At 43.5% G+C, this 22034-nt stretch overlaps 2 protein-coding genes across 2 annotated transcripts in view; both read right to left on the bottom strand.

Annotated features, from left to right (window-relative positions):
* Window positions 1-1419: 1419 nt before the first annotated feature.
* LOC308310651 (kinesin-like protein KIF20A) lies at window positions 1420-21071 on the bottom strand (the record flags this gene model as incomplete). The annotated part of the gene is made up of 6 exons (XM_080757032.1): window positions 1420-1514; window positions 1781-1937; window positions 2485-2544; window positions 3345-3453; window positions 3761-3826; window positions 21044-21071. The coding sequence occupies 5 exons, from the start codon at window positions 21069-21071 to the stop codon at window positions 1787-1789; spliced, it is 414 nt and encodes a 137-aa protein (XP_080613158.1). The 3' UTR covers window positions 1420-1514; window positions 1781-1786.
* LOC308310650 (uncharacterized protein) overlaps window positions 20263-22034 on the bottom strand; it is a gene marked incomplete at its 5' end in the record, with an annotated part of 43782 nt that continues 42010 nt past the window's right edge. The window contains one exon of the mRNA XM_080757031.1: window positions 20263-21836. Coding sequence (XP_080613157.1) covers window positions 21697-21836 — 140 coding nt within the window. The 3' untranslated portion in view covers window positions 20263-21696. The remainder of the gene's footprint in view (window positions 21837-22034) is intronic.

The raw sequence follows: 22034 nt of genomic DNA, 5'->3' as shown, positions 1-22034 counted from the left end.
TCATCCAGGGAGCTGCAGTCTCCCCTCACGTCATCCAGGGAGCTGCAGTCTCCCCTCACGTCGTCCAGGGAGCTGCAGTCTCCCGTCACGTCATCCAGGGAGCTGCAGTGTCCCGTCACGTCATCCAGGGAGCTGCAGTCTCCCCTCACGTCGTCTGCAGTGTCCCGTCACGTCATCCAGGGAGCTGCAGTCTCCCCTCACGTCGTCCAGGGAGCTGCAGTCTCCCGTCACGTCGTCCAGGGAGCTGCAGTCTCCCGTCACGTCGTCCAGGGAGCTGCAGTCTCCCCTCACGTCGTCCAGGGAGCTGCAGTCTCCCGTCACGTCGTCCAGGGAGCTGCAGTCTCCCGTCACGTCGTCCAGGGAGCTGCAGTCTCCCCTCACGTCGTCCAGGGAGCTGCAGTCTCCCCTCACGTCGTCCAGGGAGCTGCAGTCTCCCCTCACGTCGTCCAGGGAGCTGCAGTCTCCCGTCACGTCGTCCAGGGAGCTGCAGTCTCCCGTCACGTCGTCCAGGGAGCTGCAGTCTCCCCTCACGTCGTCCACAACCTGGAGAGACGGACGGTGGAGGGATACAGAGGAAATACCTGTCAGCCCATTTCATATGAAGGAAGTTCATAAGACAAGAAAATCTTATCCAACAGTCGTTTTGTCCACGATTCCATGCTGTAACCCTTCTTCGGTAACCCTTCATTTTACGGTACGGTAATGACCTGGTAATAATAGGTATAAGTACCTGGCATTACCTGGTAATTACTGTACCGTAAAATGAAGGGTTACCAATTCTTCTACATTCTCTCTAAATGTGTAGACTTCTTGAAAAATTAAGCAATGCAGATTAACAATAATTTAACTCTTGAGAGCGTAAAATGAAACCCCAGGAGGGTCCATTTTAATTTTTGAATGAGTGTCAATGCTTCCAACATTCATGAAATCACTCTGAAAGTGATCCAAATGAGATCCGTTTATAGTTTTATCGTTACGCTGTCATCCATTTGAGTTAGAATCAATCTTAAAATGACATTTATAGTTATCGTCATTGTTATCCGGACCTAAATAAATTAATAAATTCAAGGATCCATGAGAACCACTTCACTGGAGAAATGTACAGTGCATGGGGCACTGTGATAAAGCATGTGCTGTGCTCATCACTTGTACTTTACGTACATGTGGTGTGTGTACATTAATGTGTATGTCATTCCACTACATACAAATAACTTTTGCCCCCAACCCGATGTCAAGACCTACTGTACAGACGGCAGCATCACTCCCTTCAATGCAAAAGTTCTGAGATGAAGGATTTGTTTCTAACCAAGTCTCACAGAAGAACCTTTTTCTGTGAGTACGTGTGTGTGTGTGTGTGTGTGTACCTTCTGAGCGATGGCGGAGAACTTGAGAACATTCACTGTCTCATCGTGCGCACATGGGCTGGCGTTGACCAGCATGCATGCCCTTCCTCCGCCTGTGAAATAGGCCTGGATGAACCTTGTGAGCTTGGACTCTCTGAATGGGACATGCTGCTGGTTCCTAGAGAGAGAAAGACGTGTACGGACAGCGTTAGACGAGGGTGAGGACTGAGGAGAGAGGCCCTTTATTTTATGCGTGCATTTACTTTGCCTGGTGACACACACACACAAAATGTGATCGCAACAAATGTTGCGAAATTGTGGTGTACAAAATATATTTTAAAAATAATTGTGGGGGAATATATATATATATATATATAGATAAAATGGTGATTTGATTTGAAGCCGTATCAACCACACACACACACACACACACACACACACACTTACTTCTTCTGCTGATTCAGCCTCAGGGCTTTCATGCACTTGCCCAGAGTGAACAGGGACATGTTAATGTTCCCTGCCTCCTTCTGCCTCTGTCCTCCGGTCTGGGTCTGAGCACTCCGTTCAGAGCCTGCCAGGTCACACAGCGAAAGCCTGACAAACACACACACACACACACACACACACACACACACAAGTTACAACAATATGGACATGCATTTATACTGGTGATTTCACAGTGTACAGTAGGTTTAACACACAAACGTTTGGATTCATGATTTGTGAAGAAAGGACTTTGAAGTGATCGCATCATCGGGTATTTTCCGGTATGTGACACCGACGCTCGTAGAATATTTAAAGATCTGTAAGCCTCGAACAAAGCCAACTCGGATCGTGACAAATCATAACAAACACAATATTTTGGGCCGAACAAATAATTACAAAGAAGAAAAACAACAAAAAGTGTTGTACCCTGCACTTTTTTTCTTCCTTCTAATTATTTGTTCGGCCCAAAATATTGTGTTTGTTGTCATGATTTGTCACGATCCGAGTTGGCTTTGTTCGAGGCTTACAGATCTTTAAATAAATACATTTAGAAATGTCTATGGGAAAAATGCTTGTGGAATTATTTCCTGGGCCTGTCGTCGTCTTCAAAGGGTGCGGGACTGTAATGCAAGTACATAAGCACACAGTGACTTACTCGCTGCTGTGCACTCCTCCTAACTCTATCCTGAGGATGCGGATGGAGAAGATGCTGTGGCTGCAGAGAAAGAAACAATATTAATAACCCCACAGTGCTAAAGGTAGCATATCAGTGGGTTAACGCTGCTTCTGATAGACACACGGACGACTACAAATTCACAGCCACCATTCTGGTCCGTTAGAACAGTCAACGGTGTACTGCAGCTGTCAATGCAATCCCTATATGAAGCGTCATAAACTAGCGGAATTTCACAGATTACTGAGGCTGTAGCGATATTTGGGTGTTCTAATAAAAGTGTCCCATATGTTTGGTTTGTCCTTTTTTAATGTCACATACGGTACCTGTACCTGACCCCTCAATATACAACGCACAATATACTCATTGTGTCAAAATGCTAGCATCAGAAAATATAAAGTTGAAGTGGCCACATGTTACTGTATATACACCAAGGTCGCATCCCTTGAGGTTTTCAATACCCAGATACATTTGTGTTTGGTTATAGGCTAATTTATTTTTGGAAGATTATCCAAATAGCCTCTTGCAAGACTAATAGCAGTTGAGACGAATAACAGTCTAAGTCCATAATTTATTCTGACCCCTCCTCGAAAAGGCCTAGCTATCCTGACCCCTTATCCATGATTTATACATTATGGATAATTAGTGTGCACACTCATTTGGAAACCTTTTTATTCAAATCAATTGATTTGAATTTGTATTCTTATTTTAAAAGTAGGCCAACTACATTAAAATTCCAATGGATTGGCCAGTACACCGTTCTAACGGACCAGAAGTGGTGGCGCCCGTGTGTCTCTATTGGCTGTGCCATGTCATACAAGCTGCTGATTGGCTGGTGTTACCTCCTGCTGGACATATGGTTGAGCCTGGTGGCAGAGATACTCTGGTTCCTCTTTCCGACCTTCATGACCCTGTAGGCCTCCTCTGATGTCACCTGCACCCACCGCAGGTCTGACACACACAGTCACACACACAGTCACACACAGTCTCACACACACAGTCACACACACACAGTCACACACACACACACACACACACACACACACACGATTAGTGGTGGAAAAAGTACTGCACAGTGATACATTTGACTTAAACCGTTATTTGACTTTCAAACATGTTTGGGGTCATTTTAACCGGACAGTTTTTAAGTTGCTTGATTCAGTATTTAGAGATTTGGCCAATAATGTTATCAGACACACACACACACACACACACACCTACAAGCAGCAGCACTCACACGGTCGGTGACTTGTGTTACCTTTGACAAAGGAGTGTCCCTGTCCTGAGACAGCTGCAGAACCGTCCTCTTGGAAGCTGTAGGACACTGTAGGACGACACCAAAGACCAAACATTCAGAACACTGACTGGAAATACTTCAAATAGCATTGCTATTATGTTATGTTATTGCTATTATGTATATGATGTTCATTAATATTTGATACAGCCAGTTTCTGGAGAAAATGGAATTAATGTAGCCGCAAAAGCCTTGAAACTACATATGAAGGCAATGTCGCTGCTAATATACTTCACGCCCAGCAGTCAACACATTGTGTTCCTGAGATTCCTCTTTGACATAAGCTCAGCTGGTGGTGACTCAACTCGTACTAACCACGAAACATTAAATATCAATAAAAATAAACGTAATTAACATTCAGTTTATGTTGTGCGACAGGCAGATGCAGCCAACCGCCTACCCGGAAAAGTAGTCTCTGGGTTATTTGACTCGTTTCTAACGCTTATTTTGTTACTCTTTGGGTATATTTGTACATTTCCACCTTCAGTTGATGCTTCATATCCATATGAGTGAAAAGGCCGGGGTGATTTTTCAAACGCAGTTCTTATATGAAGAGATCTAAAATCCCCCTATGGGGATTATAATGCAAATAAAAAATACATGAAGCTGGGGACTGACGCCCTCTACCGACAGTGATGTCAGGACTTCGGTGCTCTATACTCTCAGAGTTATAGACCTGTACAGGGACATTTGGAACCCACTCAAGGACACCTTTAGACCCACTGGTGTAGCAGAGTGTTTCCAATGAGCCAACATGCACAGTAGCAGCACCCCGACTCTGTTTGACCAAAATGGAACAGAGCCTTCATTAGTATCATCAGTAACACCTGTGAAGTAAGTAGAGAAGTGGCCCAATTCTTTCCAAAATGGTGTGTATGCATAGAGCCCATTGATGCCCTACTTGGTCATACTACAGCATCACACAAAAGTATGAAAAAATAGCAGATCTTCAAACTCGAAACGCAGCTCGAAGCGACACGTTTTGAGCTCAACGAACTGCAATTTTTTTTTTTTTTTATCCTGAAAAGTAACAGTGTCGGACATGAGGTTTCCACCCGACAGATGTTCTACAATCTACACAGTAGGTCAGTGGTTTTCAGCCAGTGTTCCAGGGACCACCAGTGGTCCTTGAAGAGGTTCCAGGTGGTTCCCAGATAAATGATGGATAGTTTAGTTGGTAACCAAATGGACCCTTATAGATCTTTAACTCTTGAGATTATAACATTTTACATTCTCAACAGTTACATTATTGTTAAACATCTGTATTACTTAATTTACAAGAAGTCTACACAATTAGAGAATGTAGAAGAATTGTGATTCTTATCGTTTGTCCGTTATTATCTCTCCTATGGTACCAACATCAATTCAGTATAGAATTGTGCAACGTATGCAACAACAACAAAATATTCTTTAGTTTTGGGTCTGGGAGGATAAATCTCATCAAATGGTGGTCTGTAGCTCAAATGCTGAATAAATATGGGCCGTGATATGAACAAGGTTGAAAACCACTGCAGTATGACAATCGTTCATGATCACTGCAGCCCATGGTAGGCTACTCAATAGTCAATACTCATGGAATAAAGCTAAATAAAATTACTGGCTGAATGAGACCTACCATTCTAAACGTATGTTGCTGCTGTTCTAAACATGCATTCTAAGTTTGACCACTTCACAACATACCATTTCATCTTAAAATGACTAACGGAAAATAAGCCGACAGTGTAGATCAGTAGATCTACAATTTTCGCTGGCGCTTTACAATCACATTTGTTTCACAAGGTTGTATTGTGAACCAGGCTGTGAATCAATACCGCCCCCATCTGGCCGAGTCAGGTTATGCTTCCACTGGGTTCTCCACACTTTACCAATGGATTTTCAAAAACCTTTCCAGAATATTTAACCACATTTCCAGGCCCATATATAACAATCATGCAGCGCAATAATGAGCCTCTTACTATATACCGGTATGCGCAATGCCCAAAGACAGTGTAGCAAAAATAAAGCTTAGAATATAGAATAGTGTACGATCATGCTGCAGCATGAGATTGTAGATCTGTTTTTCAGTTACGTCCGGTACACATTAGGCTGCAATCACCCAGCCCTTTTCGGCAAAAAACTACTTTATGTTACATTCATGTAATGTTTTGGATGTTGTATTATTGAACAATGCATCGCCAAATATTTTTCCAGGGCCCTTGATAAATTCCAAACCTTTTCTAGGAAAATGTTTTGCCTAATTTAAAATATTTCCAGGAATTTCATGACCCTGGGGATCCTGCTTCCAATAGAAGACATGCAGGATTCTATGGAATGCAAATGACTGAAATCAGTCGTGGCGACAGATCAGCAGGTACTACAAGTAGGCCTAGGTAGTAATGGAAACAATACCAGTTGGAGTAGGAGCACTTAAATAAAACTGACAGTAGCAGGAGTACTTAACGGTAGTAGTAAAGAGATAGCACTACAGTACATCTATTGTTATCGCTAAATGTAGCGTGCATTATGATAGTTACTTGTTCCAGCAGGTCGTGGATGTTCTCGTTGTATATCTCAAAAAATGACACCCACAGGGAACTTGGATTCACTTCAAACGTTCCAAAAACACTTAAAGTTAACTATACTAAAGAAACAAGCAGGAACTGTTACAGGCTTTTCCCTGGCTTGCAGTTCTCCCCTGTTGTCCCTTACTAAACTCAAGTGAGACTGAACTGCCTTCACCTGCAGCAATCCTGCTCTTAAACAGGTGGGGCACACCGTCCTCTAATTAGTAAGTGGTCATTAGTTAACTCACCACACAGCTAACTAAACCTATGAGTAATCTCACTAATCTGCCACCTCACATTAAAGGAATATTAAATTTACATTTCACAGGCCCAATTAGTTTACAGAGCCCAACACAAAGACATACCGGTAATAAACATGAACAAACACCCCTCTTCCTCTAGTCTATGGTACTTGGCACCTTCCAATCTAGACCAACAGAAAATTAAATTACTTCACACAGTGACATTAAATCAACATTTAAAAAACATTTTAGTCCTTGTGGGAAATGTCAGATGTCCACTGTAAAGAAAACATGCAACACAACAACATTAAACCCATTTAATGTGGGAACCCCTTTTGGTGTTAGCATTACGTTATGCTTTAGCTATTTAAAAATAGCAGATCTACAAGCTCATAGCGTGCCACCGAGTGGCGCACTACAAGCTCATTAAACAAAAATAAAATGATTCACAGGAGGCAGGCAGTGATCACCAACACAGCTTTTTCAGAAAAATGTCAGGATTTCCAAGACATTTTTAGAATCTGATCACAGGTCAGAATTGGTTAAACCCACACTTCCCAGCCGACTTGATGGTTTGGAATTACTATTGGAAGCAGCAGTGTAGTGTGTGTGCATGCATAGTTCCTCAGTACTACGGTCTATAGGGCATGAGCTGGCCCGGGCCGTGACACACACACACACACACACACTCTAACAGTTGAAATACACCAACCTTCCTGAAAAGTGGGTGCAGTGGAGGTCAGTGAAGACATGCCGCTGGCACACAGCCATATTAAGCCCTATAAGCCTATATACACTTCGGCCATTTGAAAATTGCTGATCTACAAGCCTGCAATGTGACACATTGCAAGTTTGTAGATCTGCCATTTTCAAAATATTTGTATACAATTTATACATTTGAAAACATGTGTGAAATGGGACATTCTGCATAATAATTGCAATTACTATGAAAACCTGCAAAACCCGTCGCTCCGTCAGTCACGCCACCATATACGGGCGTCAGTCCGTCACACCTCGTGACACAAGAAGCGAGGACAGAGCGGCACGGAGGCTGCCATGACACTCCATATATAGGCATTGCATTGGGACTCCAGAAGCCCTGAGAATTAAGCCATTTAGACCGAGGACGATTCTACAAATATCTCCGAAATCCAAGCGTTTGTTTCATAAAAAAACACTGTAGACATGTTATGAGCTGCTTTCTGTCCAGAAATTCTCTGCAGGTGATTAAGACAAGTGATGGAGTTTGGAAGCACTCGTTTTTATTAACGGGTCGTGCTGCTGCCTCCTGCATTATGTACCAATGCTCAACAGGTGGTACGCAGGGCCGTTCAGTGACTTCAACGAGTGCTTCCAAACTGCTTCCAAACATGTCTACGGTGGATTTTTATGAAACAATTTAAACCAACGCTTGGCAGATTGAAAGAGGATCTTGCCCTACAGCTATGTATGTTGGTGAGTTTAAAGTCGTTTAATACAAGCAGATCGCAAAAGCAAATTGGATGAATGGGGAGTCAATGGAGGGTATTGCAACTATAGATTCATCCCATTATGCCCAAAGCAAATCACAATGTTCAACATTAAGCTACATCAACTGTAGACCTGTGGGGACGATTTGTATATAAATAGCAGATCTACAAGCTCACATGTCCGTCCGTCCGTCCGTCCGTCCGTCCGTCCACACACACACACACACACACACACACACACACACACACACACACACACACACACACACACACACACACACACACACACACACACACACACACACACACACACACACACACACACACACACACACACACACACACACACACACACACACACACACACACACACACACACACACAGTAAAGTAACCAAAAATAGCCTCTGAGAAGTGTATTTTCAATGCATTGAAAATCTGAAATACTCCAGTAAAAGCTTCATATCATACCACATCACACAAAACAACAATGCTTCTATAACGCAGTGGTTCTTAAAGTGGGGTCCCCAGCTAAATGATAGTTTGGAACCAAATGGACCCTAATGGGTATGTAACTCTTGAGTATCCAAATGTAACCAAATGGATCCATTTATACACTCTCAGACTGAAATAAACATTGATTTTACAATATAAAGTGGGGGTCTCAGAGATAGAAATGCCATTAAATGGGGGGTCCATAGACTAATATGCATGTCAAACTGGGGGGGGGGGGGGGGGGGGGTCCTTGAAATTAAACGGGTTGAGAATCATTGCTAGAGAGCCATCAAAATATTCTCATGGGGGTCCCTGGCATATTTTTTCAATTGGGGGGTACACGGGCTAATTAGTGTCAATTTGGGGGTCCTTGGTATGAAAAGGTTTGGGAACTAGTGGTCTGACCAACTATTCGCTGCTACATCAAAGTGAAATTACACGCAATTCCATCAACTCCTTTAATGATATAAGAAGCTAATTAGCTAAGCCAGTCCACACTGGTCCTTGAGTGGTTCCAGGTGGTCCCCATGTAATGCAGCTATGGCGTTTAACCAAATGGACCCTTATAGGCCGTATAGATCTTTAACTCGAGATAGAATGAAGCCAAATGGACACGTCAAGAGTAAAACAACATTGTTAAATATACCTGCGTTAGGCCAATTCATTTACCAGAAGTCTACACAATTAGATGGAAATTAATTTTGATCAACGTTTGCCTTTTATCTGTCCCAATGGTACCAACATGAACACAGCATGGAAGTGTGGACAAACTCTTATCCAACGACAACATATTCTTTACTTTTGGGTCTGAGAGGCTAAATGTCATCAAATCAAACTTTATTTCTAGAGCACATTTACAAAGACCAGAAGCTCAACCAAAGTGCTGTATACACGATCATGAAACAAGCAACACTACAATCAACACAAACAGCATAATAAAACAACATCAAAGCAAACATCATTGAAAGCCGAGAAGAGATGGGATTTAAGTCATCAAATGGTGGTTCCGTGGCTCAAATGCCCAATAAATAAATAAATAATGGGCCTTGATATAAAAAGGGTTGAAAACCACCACTGATCTAAATGTACAAACTAACATACAGTAAGTTTTCAAATGAATGTAGTGGAGAAAAAGTATAGGCTAGACCAGTGGTTCCCAAAGTGGGGTCCGGGGACCCCCAGGGGTACCTGAGGGAGTTCCAGGGGGGACCCATCTATTTTGTTCATGTTCATAAAGTGCTAAAGTGTTTAAAGCAGTGGTTCCCAAACTTTTTCATGTCAAGGACCCCCAAATTGACACTACTTAGCCCGTGGACCCCCATTTGAAAAGATATGCCAGGGACCCCCATAAGAGAAGACGTACACATTTAGACGTCTACATTTAGACGTCTACATTTAGACGTACACATTTAGCGTCTACATTTAGACGTACACATTTAGACGTCTACATTTAGACGTACACATTTAGACGTCTACATTTAGACGTCTACATTTAGACGTACACATTTAGCGTCTACATTTAGACGTCTATATTTAGACGTCTATATTTAGACGTCTGTATACATTTAGACGTCTACATTTAGACGTCTACATTTAAACGTCTACATTTAGACGTATACATTTATTTGTTATCCGTGTTGCGAGGATGAGGGGGTACCTGGAAAAATATCTACCCCAAAAGGGGTACCTGGTCCAAAAAAGTTTGGGAACCCCTGGGCTAGACTATTTGCCTCTGAGATTTAGTGGTAAAAGTGAAGTAAAAGTCCTGGAAATTGAAATGCTCAAGTAAAATACTTTTTTTTTTGTTTACTGTTGTACTTATGATTAAATAATGGGCCTTGATGTGTAAAAGGTTGTAAAGCACTGAGCTAGACGCTAGTAAGCTAACAGTAACACCTGCAAAGTGCAAACACTCACCTGGCTGAGTTTGATGATCAGCTGCTGGACATAAAGGCCTACTTCTGATTCCACAGCTTCTTGTAGAAACGTTTCTTTTATTTGTCTAGTTTTCTCACCAGCCTGGTAAAAACACCGTCGATTCTCATCAACTCCATGTCAATGAAAGTTACATTCCGAGGTGTTTAATATTAAAAGTAAAACAAACACTGCATCAGCGTGGCGACGCGTGGTTGTTTGGGCGTGTGTGTCAGTGACTCTGTCTGTGCGCGTGTGTGGTGTGGGTGTGACCAAGAGGTGGCGCGCACGACCTGATGACTTACATACATGCACGTGCGTCATTATGGATCCCAGTCTCACCACAGCTCAAGCTCCCCCCCCCGCCCACTCAGAACCCCAAAGACGCACGCGCGCACGCGCGCGCGGACACACACACACACACACACACACACACACACACACACACACACACACACACACACACACACACACACACACACACACACACAAAGCTATAGTCTATTTATTTTTTATTTATTTTTTATTGACTGACGTTATCTGGCTGCATTGAAGTATAGGCCTATTCAACTTTTAACGTTTGATATTGTTTATAATTGTTTTCAAATGTTATAGCTGATATACTGTATATTGATTGAAAACTTTATTTCAGACACAATGGGTCCATATACAAACAACAGGGAAAAACATGACTGTAAATACAAAACAACAATCAGGCTATTTTCACTCCAGGCAGTCCTTGTCAATTAAAAACATATAAACATTGCCTCCAGTGTTTCCAGAAACATGATGAAAAGACTGTATCACTCTGTGTGATCCCTGAAGGCCATAATTGATACATTCTTTGATTCCCTCAGTCTACACATGAATCTAAACATAACGTTCCTCAGTACAGCATGAAAGGTGGGTACATTACTGGTCACAAACATTTCACTTGGACTGGTCCATCTTGGGAGTCTCAGGAATATTCGAAAAGCATCATTATATGCCACCTGACGTTTTTTCATCTTCGCTTTGCTATATCGACATCACAAGTGAGCTGTATAAGTGCAGTAGGTTTTAAAAAGTGCTGTTTTGACATTGTCTGTACACATATGAAACTTTCGTGCCAGCATGTTGGCTTGACCATAAAGCTTACAGCACTGGCGCTGCACATCATCATCATCATCACATATAGATCTTCCCTGATTATGTGCCCCAAGTATTTAAACTTTGTTACCACCTCTAAGGCTTCACCTGCCAGATAGAAAGAGGGAAAGGTGAATATAGCCTATAGGCATACATTTATGTTTGCTGGTTTGAAATTGAACCAACATAATTATACTAAAGGTGCCTACTACCATTTTTGTGATTTTTATCATGCGTTTTCACAAACCAAAAAAAGGAAACTCTGAAAATGTCTGTTTGCTGCATTCAAATTGAACAAACAATATTTTGTCAAAAACATCACTTTCTCCTAGAAACTCCATTCATTCACACTTTTTATAATTCAGCTTACTGTGGACACACATACTGGAACCTTTTGCTTTGAAATATGTTGTCATTTTTTTGTTTTATTTAACTTAAACGCCCAATGCACTGTCAATGGCAATAGCACACAATATAGGCATTCATCAGACGCTCTTAATGCCATGCGATTTAACATTAAGCTAGAACATAAAGCATGGCAATACATCACATACATAATAAATAGTATTGTGAATCATACGTTACCTAAGAACGTAACGGTGGAATATCTATAGATCTATATATCCATATAATGAAACTATGCGAACTATATAGTGCATATAGTGTCTACATATGCTATCTATCTTACACCAGAGTAAGACACCTGGGGGCGCGTCATGCATCCGTCTGGACTCTGGGTGACAGCAGACTGCTGGGCGAGCGCTGGCATTTTGGCATTGGGGGTCAGATCAACATAGGCTATATGGAAATAATTTTGTACTGGCCGTATATGGAGCGTGACTTGAGTGTGTACAGGGTTTGATGAGGTCAGATCAACATATGGAATGTCAGAACAGATCAGCTCCATATATGGAGATATAATGGTGGCAGTTGGGGCAGTGTCTTGATTGTACAGGGTTTGATGAGGGCCCAGGTAAGGACTTAATTTCCGGGCCCGATGAGAACTCTAGTGTGGCAGCGGGGGCATGCAGTGTCTTAAGTGTACAGGGTTTGATGAGGGCCCAGGGCCCAGGCAGACTGACATACGTGACCATATATGGAGATGTGATGTCACAATACGTGACCATAATATGGAGGCTTGGGTGACTCAATATATCCTTATATGGGGTATTATGTCACATGATGTCACGTGCTCGCTCACCTGGGGTGTGACAAAAACACACACACACACACACACACACACACACACACACACACACACACACACACACACACAGTCTGGTGCATGGGTAACAGGTACGCTCGCCCCTTTTCCATCTCGTCCCACTACTCTACCTAGCTGTAAATAACAAAGATAATTCATGTTGGTGATTATAGCCTATAAAAGGTATTAATTTATCATTGTTACGGTAAGTTCACTCTGTCACCCACGGGCATAATAGCATGATGATGCCATTACAAAATATGGGCTTTACATGAAGAAATGTGTTTCTTTAACGAAATTAACTGCTAGAAGGTCCTATAAAAAATTAACTTAATTAAGTAGTCACTTATAATAACCGTGTCAGTTAATCTTTCTTAATTTTGTATATATATCGACTACTATACAATAAAATAAATCTGTATACAAGATAATTTCAGAGAGGGAGCTAGGGAAATACTAAATTAACTGTTAACCAAATTAAAACATTTCACAGGGGCGAGTTTGTAAAGGGGCGAGTCGTTTGGCATTAGTCTGGTGACGCGAGGTTAGCCTGCCCCCAAATGCCCGAACCAAAACAGGAAAAACACACAGACCAGACAGACAGCTTGCTCACTTTGTCTCTGCCTGGCTGGCTGCTCTTTAATAATCAATGCCGTTGTGCATTTCATCCATTTCACAGGAAAGAAAGGTATGTTTTTTAATCCAGACTTGTCTACTATATAGTAGAGTAGACACATGTAAGTATGTAGTACTAGCATGCCAAAGTTTGTGCTATTGCCATAGAGAATGCATTAGGCGTTTAAGTTAAATAACTCAGAAACTACAAAACATTTCAAAGTAAAATGTTCCAGCATGTGTCTCCACAGTAAGCTGAATAATAAAAAGTGTGAGTGGAGTTTCTAGTTGAAAGTGCTTTTTTGACGTGCCAATGTCTGCCATTGAGCCCCATTGTAAAACTCTCAAATTTGAAAGCCCTATATTTCTAAAACTATGAAACATTTCAAAATTTAGGACTAGTAGCATGCCAAAGTTTGTGCTATTGCCATAGAGAATGCATTGGGCGTTTAAGTTAAATAACTCAGAAACTACAAAACATTTGTAGTTTCACAAAGTCACAAAGTAAAAAGTTCCTGCATGTATCTCCACAGTAAGCTGAATAATAAAAAGTGTGAATGGAGTTTCTAGGTGAAAGTGCTTTTTTGACGTGCCAATTGTCTGCCATTAAAAAAAAAGAAAGAAAGAAAGGAGATCACTAAAGTGTTTAATAATAATAATACCAAAACAGGGATGCCAGGCACACAAGTACGTAGTACTTTGGAGTAAACATACTTACTTAAAGTAAGTATATGTTTACTCCAAAGTACTACGTACTACGTGGTTGCTTACTTACATGATTCTACCACTGCTAAGGGCGTTCTCTGAGAGTGAAAAGACATGTGCCATGTATATATGCGATCATGCAGGCTGTGAAGTGTGAACCACCTCTAATGCTTTTCTCTCCCTGTGTCCCCAGGCCTTTGCTATCTTCATGTCCACACACGCCAACTCTCCCCCTACCTCCCTCACACATGCACGTGCGCGCGTGCGTGATTGTGTGTGCGCGTGTGTGTGTGTGTGTGTGTGTGTGTGTGTGTGTGTGTGTGTTTGTCTGTTTCCAGGGTAAAGCTGTTGATATTCCAGTGAAAACCAGCCATTCCGGTGGCTTATGAAAGTGTTATATACTTAATTTATATATATGCTCCGTCGTATGATGGTGTCGCATTCTAAGAATCGCTGATCTACAAGCTCACACCACGTCGCATCGCGGCACTCTGTGAGCTTGTAGATTATGTTTAAATAAATAAAAAAACAGGCTTTATGCAGCTGCACTGTGTGTATACACATGGTTTTGTGGTGAGTGGGGGGGGAAATAAAAATACAGGTGGGGAAACTAAAAAGCTAGGGGAAATACTTAACAGCACAGTAAACACACACATTATTACCGCTACCGTTTGTATTTAATTATTTACGACCCGCATGGATGGCAAAGTGTATAATGCTGATTGATTGCTGCCATTTTTTTCCTTTGACAGAATGTTAAAACGTGCCGTGATTGCTATACCAGCCTGTCTGTCATCACCTCTACCTGCCGTGTCTGTCTTTAATGACGATGATGACATCGGGTTCTCGTTTGCATGTCTACAGTATATAATAATAATCAGCAGTACGCCTACTGTATAGTGTGTGTCTCAATCACTCCGCTATGTCAACAATACTTCGCCCTGTTCTGGCTTGCTGCTATAGGACTGGGGCGCTGTTGTTGGAGAAAAGCCAAGCCAAATCGCATGCAGTGAGGGGAAAAGAGATTGAAGGAGAAAGAAATGCGCTCCTTGGAGTGCACCAGGTCTGCACCAGGCCTGGTCGTCTACCCTGGCCTGGGGGGGAGGGGGAGGAGGGGGGATATGATTTGACATTGCATTCCTGATATAAGGTGTTTTTCTTCCTGTGAGAAATAGCCAGTGCTCTTGTGTATAGGCGATTATACAGCACAGCCTGTACTATGGAGTATATCAAAACCATGTCTGCAGAGGAAACAAAGAACAAAAAAAATGCATCCTTCCTGAGTGAAGGTGAGCTGCGAAAGGATTTTCGGGGGCCAGTCTTCTAAACTTATAAAAAGATCATCTGCTGCCCGCGCACGCCACAGAGTTCAAGCCAATTAAGTTGTGCTGCTGTGTAGGCTACTGATGATGGGGGCAAGAGATCACGGACCGCTTTGGGAGAAACGAGGATGGTTTTAGAGAGACACCTCTTTAAACGAGTAAAGCTCTCATTTCCGCCCCTGATCTAATTAAGGACTCCTATCTTCTCATTCTCGAATCGCAACCGATGAGCTAATATGCCGGACCACATGATGACACACATCAGTGCAGCACACACATAAAGGTCACCAAATTCTCATCCCTTCATTCCGCTCAACACTTTCCCCCAGACTTCATTCATTCCGTATCCGAGTGTAGGTAGAGTGCATGGCCGCCCGGCGGGAACCAGGAGTTCACCGGTTTCAGCCTTTAGCTATAGCCCAGTCTACGGGTCCCTGATACATTATACTATATGTCCCCCATATAGTAGCCTGTTTCCCAAACAGTGGGTCGCAGACACATTGTTATGGGTCCCCTTAGTTTTTGTTTCCAACATTTGTTTTTTAATTATTATTATTTCAAAACATTTTCCAAAAATATTCCCAATAAAGCAAAACTTTTCGTGACAAATCCAATGATTCTTTTCATTAATGTCCTGAAGGAATTAATGAAAAATCGAAGAAATTCCATAAATTACAACAAATATTTTAAGAAGTAGTTAAAATAGCCGATGTACAAGATCATAACACGGCACGAAGCGACGTGTTGTGAGCTTGTAGATCTGCTATTTTCACTAGTATAGCGAATAACTAATTTCTGTTTTGGGTCACAGGCTGAAAAGTGTCCTATAAGGCTCTATACTTGTTCCGCTCCTTTTTTCCTTTGGTCCACACGCGTTGTGAGATTGTAAAGTGGCTATCTCCGCAAACTGTTCACCCCCAAAATAAGGACTCTAGGTTTGAAATGGTCGAGGCCCAAACAGCTCCCTCGTGCACTCATCTGAGCAGCCATCTGCTGGGTAAATGCATAAAAGTACAGTTTTATTGGTCTCCGGGGACCAATAAATGCTCCCTCCCTTTCCCCCTCCTGCGTCATCTTTCTCACGTCTTCCTCCATCCTCACCTGCCTTACATTTATCCCTCGCTCTTTCTGCCCCTTTTCAATCTCTCCATTACCCACGGGCTCTGGGTGCCCAACATTTTTGTGCTCGAATCCTCTTGCAGAGCTGTTCCAGAGCAGTGGTTCTCACAGCAGGGTCCGGGGGGGTTCCCCCCGGGGTCCTTGAGGGAGTTCCAAGCGGTCCCCCAGCAGTATTGGTTACAATATAGCATAAATGTGGCTTTTTTTCCCTCCAAAAATCATCTTGGCACAAAATACTTTCAGATGGGGGTCTGAGGCCAAACACATATTCATTTGGGGGTCATTGACATGGAAAGGTTTGAGAACAACAGTTCCAGAGGGTCTGACTCAAAAGTGATGGGTGCCGACGCTGAGGAAGGGTATTGTGGCTCCGAGAGGAGGAGGAGGAGGAGGAGGAGGAGGAGGAGGGGGGGGGGGGGTGTATTGTCCCCGAGCTTGCAGGAGCTGCCATGCACTCTGGGCCAATAGGAACACAGGAATGCTGACAGGACAAAGGCCATAACTCCTTTCTATAGCACACAAGCGGGGCATTGTGTCCATGCAGACACATGAATGTGCACGTGCACACGCACGCGCACACACACACACACACCATTAACAGGATAATCAGACTCAAGCATGCACAGAAATAAACATGCTCACTCTCTCATATATATATACACACGACACCGGAGCACTGCAAAGTACACTACAACATCCTGAGTGTTCCTCTAACTCTGTGAGTTGGAGCCCCAAATGTCCCGTTTGTACACTCACCGCAGTTAAACAGACACTCTGGGATTTTTTCCTGTGTGTGTGTGTGCGTGCACAGTGCATGCATGCATCTGAAGTGCACCGGCCTGCCAAACCCTTTTTCATCCAACAGTTTCCCACACCATGCAACCCCCCCCATGGGCCATCGCCACCGTGCTGTATAAGAATGGCCAGTCAATCTGGAGACAATGAGAGAGAGAGAGAGAGAGAGAGAGAGGTCCGTGGCTGGCCTGCGCATCAAGGCATGCATTTGTGCCTCCCTGTTGCGTCTCTGCACCAAGGCCGGTTACCACCGCGTAAGTCAGAACTCCCCCTCCCACCGCCACCACCACCACCACTCACCCCATTCTACTACAGTCAGGAGGACGAGGACCGCAGAGAGAGAGGGGCCGCGCACGACGGGTTGCCACGGAATCCGTGAATGGACCTGCGGACAGGGAGGGGACACATTATTGGAAATGGAATCTCTGCATGAATGGACCGGCTGCGAACAGGGAGGGACGCATTGGAAAAAGGAAAAGGCTGCTCTCGAGAGCCTCGATTGTAAACATCCACCCCCCCCTGCCTGACCCCCACCCCACCCCACCCCACCTCACCTCACCCCAGTCCCTCAAGCAAGGCCCACAGTGGGCAGGGTCGGCAGACAGGTGAATGACCTTTGCCCCTAGCTTGCTGCTCAGTGACTCGGCATGTCTGGAATGCCTCCTCCACACCTCCCGGGCCAATCACCTCACACGCAGTGGTGGAAAGTAACTAAGTGCATTTACTTATATGCACTTGGATTGGATCTGTACTTTACTTGAGCACTGTATACCACTATATACTGTAGACATGCAATACTTTTATACTTTTACTCAAGTAATTGTTGAATTGTGAACGTTTACTTGTAACAGAGCATTTCTATATTGCAGTATTGACACTTCTAAGAATTTTAATAAAGAAATACTTTTTCCACCACTGGTCACACGGAGCCAGATTGCAGAAAACGGCCCGTGGAAAGCACCCCCCCCCCCCCCATGCAAGCTCAACATAGCGTGCACTCTCCCCCTGCGCCCCTCTGTGTTATGGTCAACACTCTGCCGCTCTGTGCGAACGCAGGAAACCGTGTTTTGGGAGCGAGAGGCGAGATGGATGACTCAATCTGAGGGACACAGAGAGGGGAGGGTGTTGTGTGTATACTTTATGTATGCGTGTGAGAGTGCAAATTATCGGAGGTATTCCAAGGCTCTGAGCAGATTTACTGTCGTACACCCCGGGCCTAGCTGCGAGTGGTGGCCAAGCTTTGCTGTATGTCTTGTGCATTAAAAAGGAGTAGTTCATCCAAAAAAAATGACTTATTTAGTTATTTTCTATAAATTTACACAACCCAGGAAGCTTTGAATTCATGGAGATTTTTTTTGTTTTTGGCCAAATAGTTTTTCAGAAATAAAATGAAATAAATGAAATAATTGCCATGAATATAGATACAAAAAAACTTTTAAGAAGTAGTGAAAATAGCAGATCAACAAGCTCATAAACACGGCGCGAAGCGACGCGCCGTGAGCTTGAAGATCCGCTATCGTCACCAGTTTGGGTCCCAGACAAATGGGGGTGCGCACGCTTATCCGACACACCAAAAGGTCCGACATGCGGAAATCACCCGTCGCTCCGACACGCGTTGGTCCGACATACGTTGCGCCGTGCTTGCGGATAGGTTAGGGTTTGGGATAGGTTGCCGGTCTAATGACTGTCGGACCTTTGGTGTGTCGGAACTAAAGCCCAAACCCGACAAATGAGGCACTGGGCGATATGACAGAATCTCAGCATGATATAGATTTTTTATCACGATAACGATATACTCACGATATAGCATATTTCTTCCGATACCGATTTTTGATCTAATAATTTTAAGTTCCTTTATTTTCTCAGGCCGAGTAATTTGTACTGTACTGTACTATACTGTACTGTACTGTACTGTACTGTACAAGCTCTCCTCCCTGGCCTCGGCCTGTGTGTTAGGCTGCACAACAATGACACTTGGTGGTGACAATCATTTATATGCTATTTCCGTGCTCGGATACAGTGACACACACATGGCTGTCTAGACTATAGGAGTGGTTGCACCACTCAAAAAACAGGAAAATAACACATATTGGCCAATATCAAACTTAAGGCAAATTACAATATGTAAAATCACAATATCCAGTCTAATTATATGAATATAATACTGATGCCTTGCCCATGCACACAGGCCTAAAGCAAGTACAAAATAAAAAGTATATAATAATAATTATTATTATTATGACAATTAAAAAGCAAATATTTCCCCATTCAGACACAGAAGTACAGGCCTATGCCTAAGGAAAAACAATACCTCATGTCACTCACTACTCCTTAGTTTGTTAAACACGTTAAGAAGCTTAACAATGTTTAATTGACTACAAGCGATAGAGTGAGAGAACGCGTCATCAACTCTACAGGCCCAGCTGTGCGTATGGGTCGAGTGGATGATTTTTTCTTTTACATTTTCACAACTTCAGTTAGCATCTTGTGTTGTTGTTGGAAGCTGTTGCTGAATTAAGGACTTTTGGATGGAATGGTTTATTTGGAACAATAAAACAAGAGGACTGCAGGTAGGAGGAATGAGGTAGAAGACTACGTTTGCACCCGACGAACAAAACATGCGTGGCTCACGCAGTTTATCAATTTGACCCAACATATAACAGTGAATGACTGTAAAAATGGTTACTTTAGTGTTACTCCGCTCTGAATCTCGTCAGCTATCATCTCCCTTTTTTTTATGAAAATAACAAGTTTATGAAATAACAGCACAGCGTGGCTGGGCGCTGCGACGTAAAATACTGCCGTAACGCTTGTTTTGCGACACAGCGATATAAACGATAAACGAGAACATTTTTCACGATAGACATTATTCTATCGTCTATACGATATATATCGTCATATCGCACAGCCCTACTTTGTGAAAAAGAAGTCAAATAAGTACTTGGCCTAGAATGAGTTAACAAACGGCAGAGACATGAACCATAATATTTATATAGATATATACAAACAATACTGTACAAGAGCACACTAGAAATGAAAAAGACAAAGTGTGACATTTTCTGATCGCACCAACGTTGGACGTCGGAGTGTAATATGGTGACTCATAATACATAACGCATGCAGCATCATCAACATTGCACTCACACACACAATGATAATGATTATCATTATGTTGACTCATTATGCATAATGCATGCAGCATCATCAATGTTGCACGCACATGGGAAATGCATCAAGATGTACAAAGCTGTTGGCAAAAAAACTAAAACATTAACGAGCTGGACTGAAAACTGGACTGTGCTCGTAATACGACTTGTTCTCTCTCTCGCTCCTGTGCACACGCACGCATGCACACACGCACACACACACACACACACACACCCACACACACACGCACGCACGCACGCACAGTCGCTCACGCAAATACATTCACATGGCATAGAACCATTTTGCTCAGATTTCAACACAGGCACACCTGGACTGGCTGGGGTTTAACCACCTGTAGTGGCATGTATGGCTTCGTACAGTATCTGACATCATTCTGGGTGCTTCTTGCACATAGTAGGCTGGTGTGTGTCTCGAGTTCGTCCGGCGTAGCAGTGCGCACGGGAGAGCGACACATTCTAATCCGTGACACATGTGTCAACGTGGCATTGCTACAGGGTGTGTGTGTGTGTGTGTGTGTGCGCGCGCACACGTGTGCTCTTCCTCTCTTTGTGTGCCATCTATGCGTCCACAACATTCCCCTGGAACTACTGGGTGTTCCATCCTTTTGGGCTAAAGTGCTGGAGAGGGGTGGAAAACACTGAGTCTCGCCATGTAAGACTTAACATGTGAGAGTTACTGTGTGTGTGATGCAATCTCGTTGGGTTCAGGGGTCATTCAGTCAAAAAGACTTTGGCGAAGGCCAAAAGCACGGCCCGTCGCACGCTACATTTCCTCCCGTCGTCGGCGTCGAGCTGTGGCAGCCACAGTTTGGGGGAAATTCGCCGGAGCGCCGAGGCAGCTGGCGCTTGACAGCTCGTTGGCAAGCTACACGACGACGATGCAGGCGTTTGCTCAGACATGCGACGGAGGGATATCCCCTGAAGTAATTACGCTCTGTGCACTTTTAAGCCGTTCCATTCTGCCAAGCCTCACACTCTAGGACAAACTTTGGACGAGGGCAGAACCAGGGTGGGTCTTTTTCAAATCCCCCTCATCTGATCCAACCAATTGCCTTCCAGAGATTCATGGATCTCTCTCTCTCTCTCTCTCTCTCTCCCCATTCGATCTGTCCACCTGTCTGTCTGTCTGTCCCACAGTGTCTCAATCTCTCCGTCCTGTCCCAGCGAGTCCGTCGTCGAGACTCTACCAGTTGCAGTCCTTCTTGAGCAGCATGAGAACCTTCCGGCCGAGGCTGGCTCTCCAGGGCTTCACGAAGCTCTTCATGTTGACCAGGAGACGGCTGTGCTTGCGGTCCGAGTGACCCGCCACCAGGTACTCCGCACCTGAGGAACAGTCACAATTAGGCGTCAGCCAACAGAGTTGCTTTTCCATGCCCGACAGTAACAAACAGAAACACATTTTTGAGTGGTGAAACCACTCCCAAGGAACAGCAATGTCCGTGTTCACCTATGTGTCTGTGTGACGTTAATGAGCACCAGTATGACTATTAGTACCAGTAGGTGGCGCCGTTGTGCCAGAAA

This window comes from Protomyctophum bolini (genome assembly GCF_963924005.1).
Source record: "Protomyctophum bolini genome assembly, chromosome: 23".
Classification (NCBI taxonomy): Eukaryota; Metazoa; Chordata; class Actinopteri; order Myctophiformes; family Myctophidae; genus Protomyctophum; species Protomyctophum bolini.
Note: the sequence above shows the minus strand (reverse complement) of the source record. Positions and strands in the feature narration are given on the sequence as shown.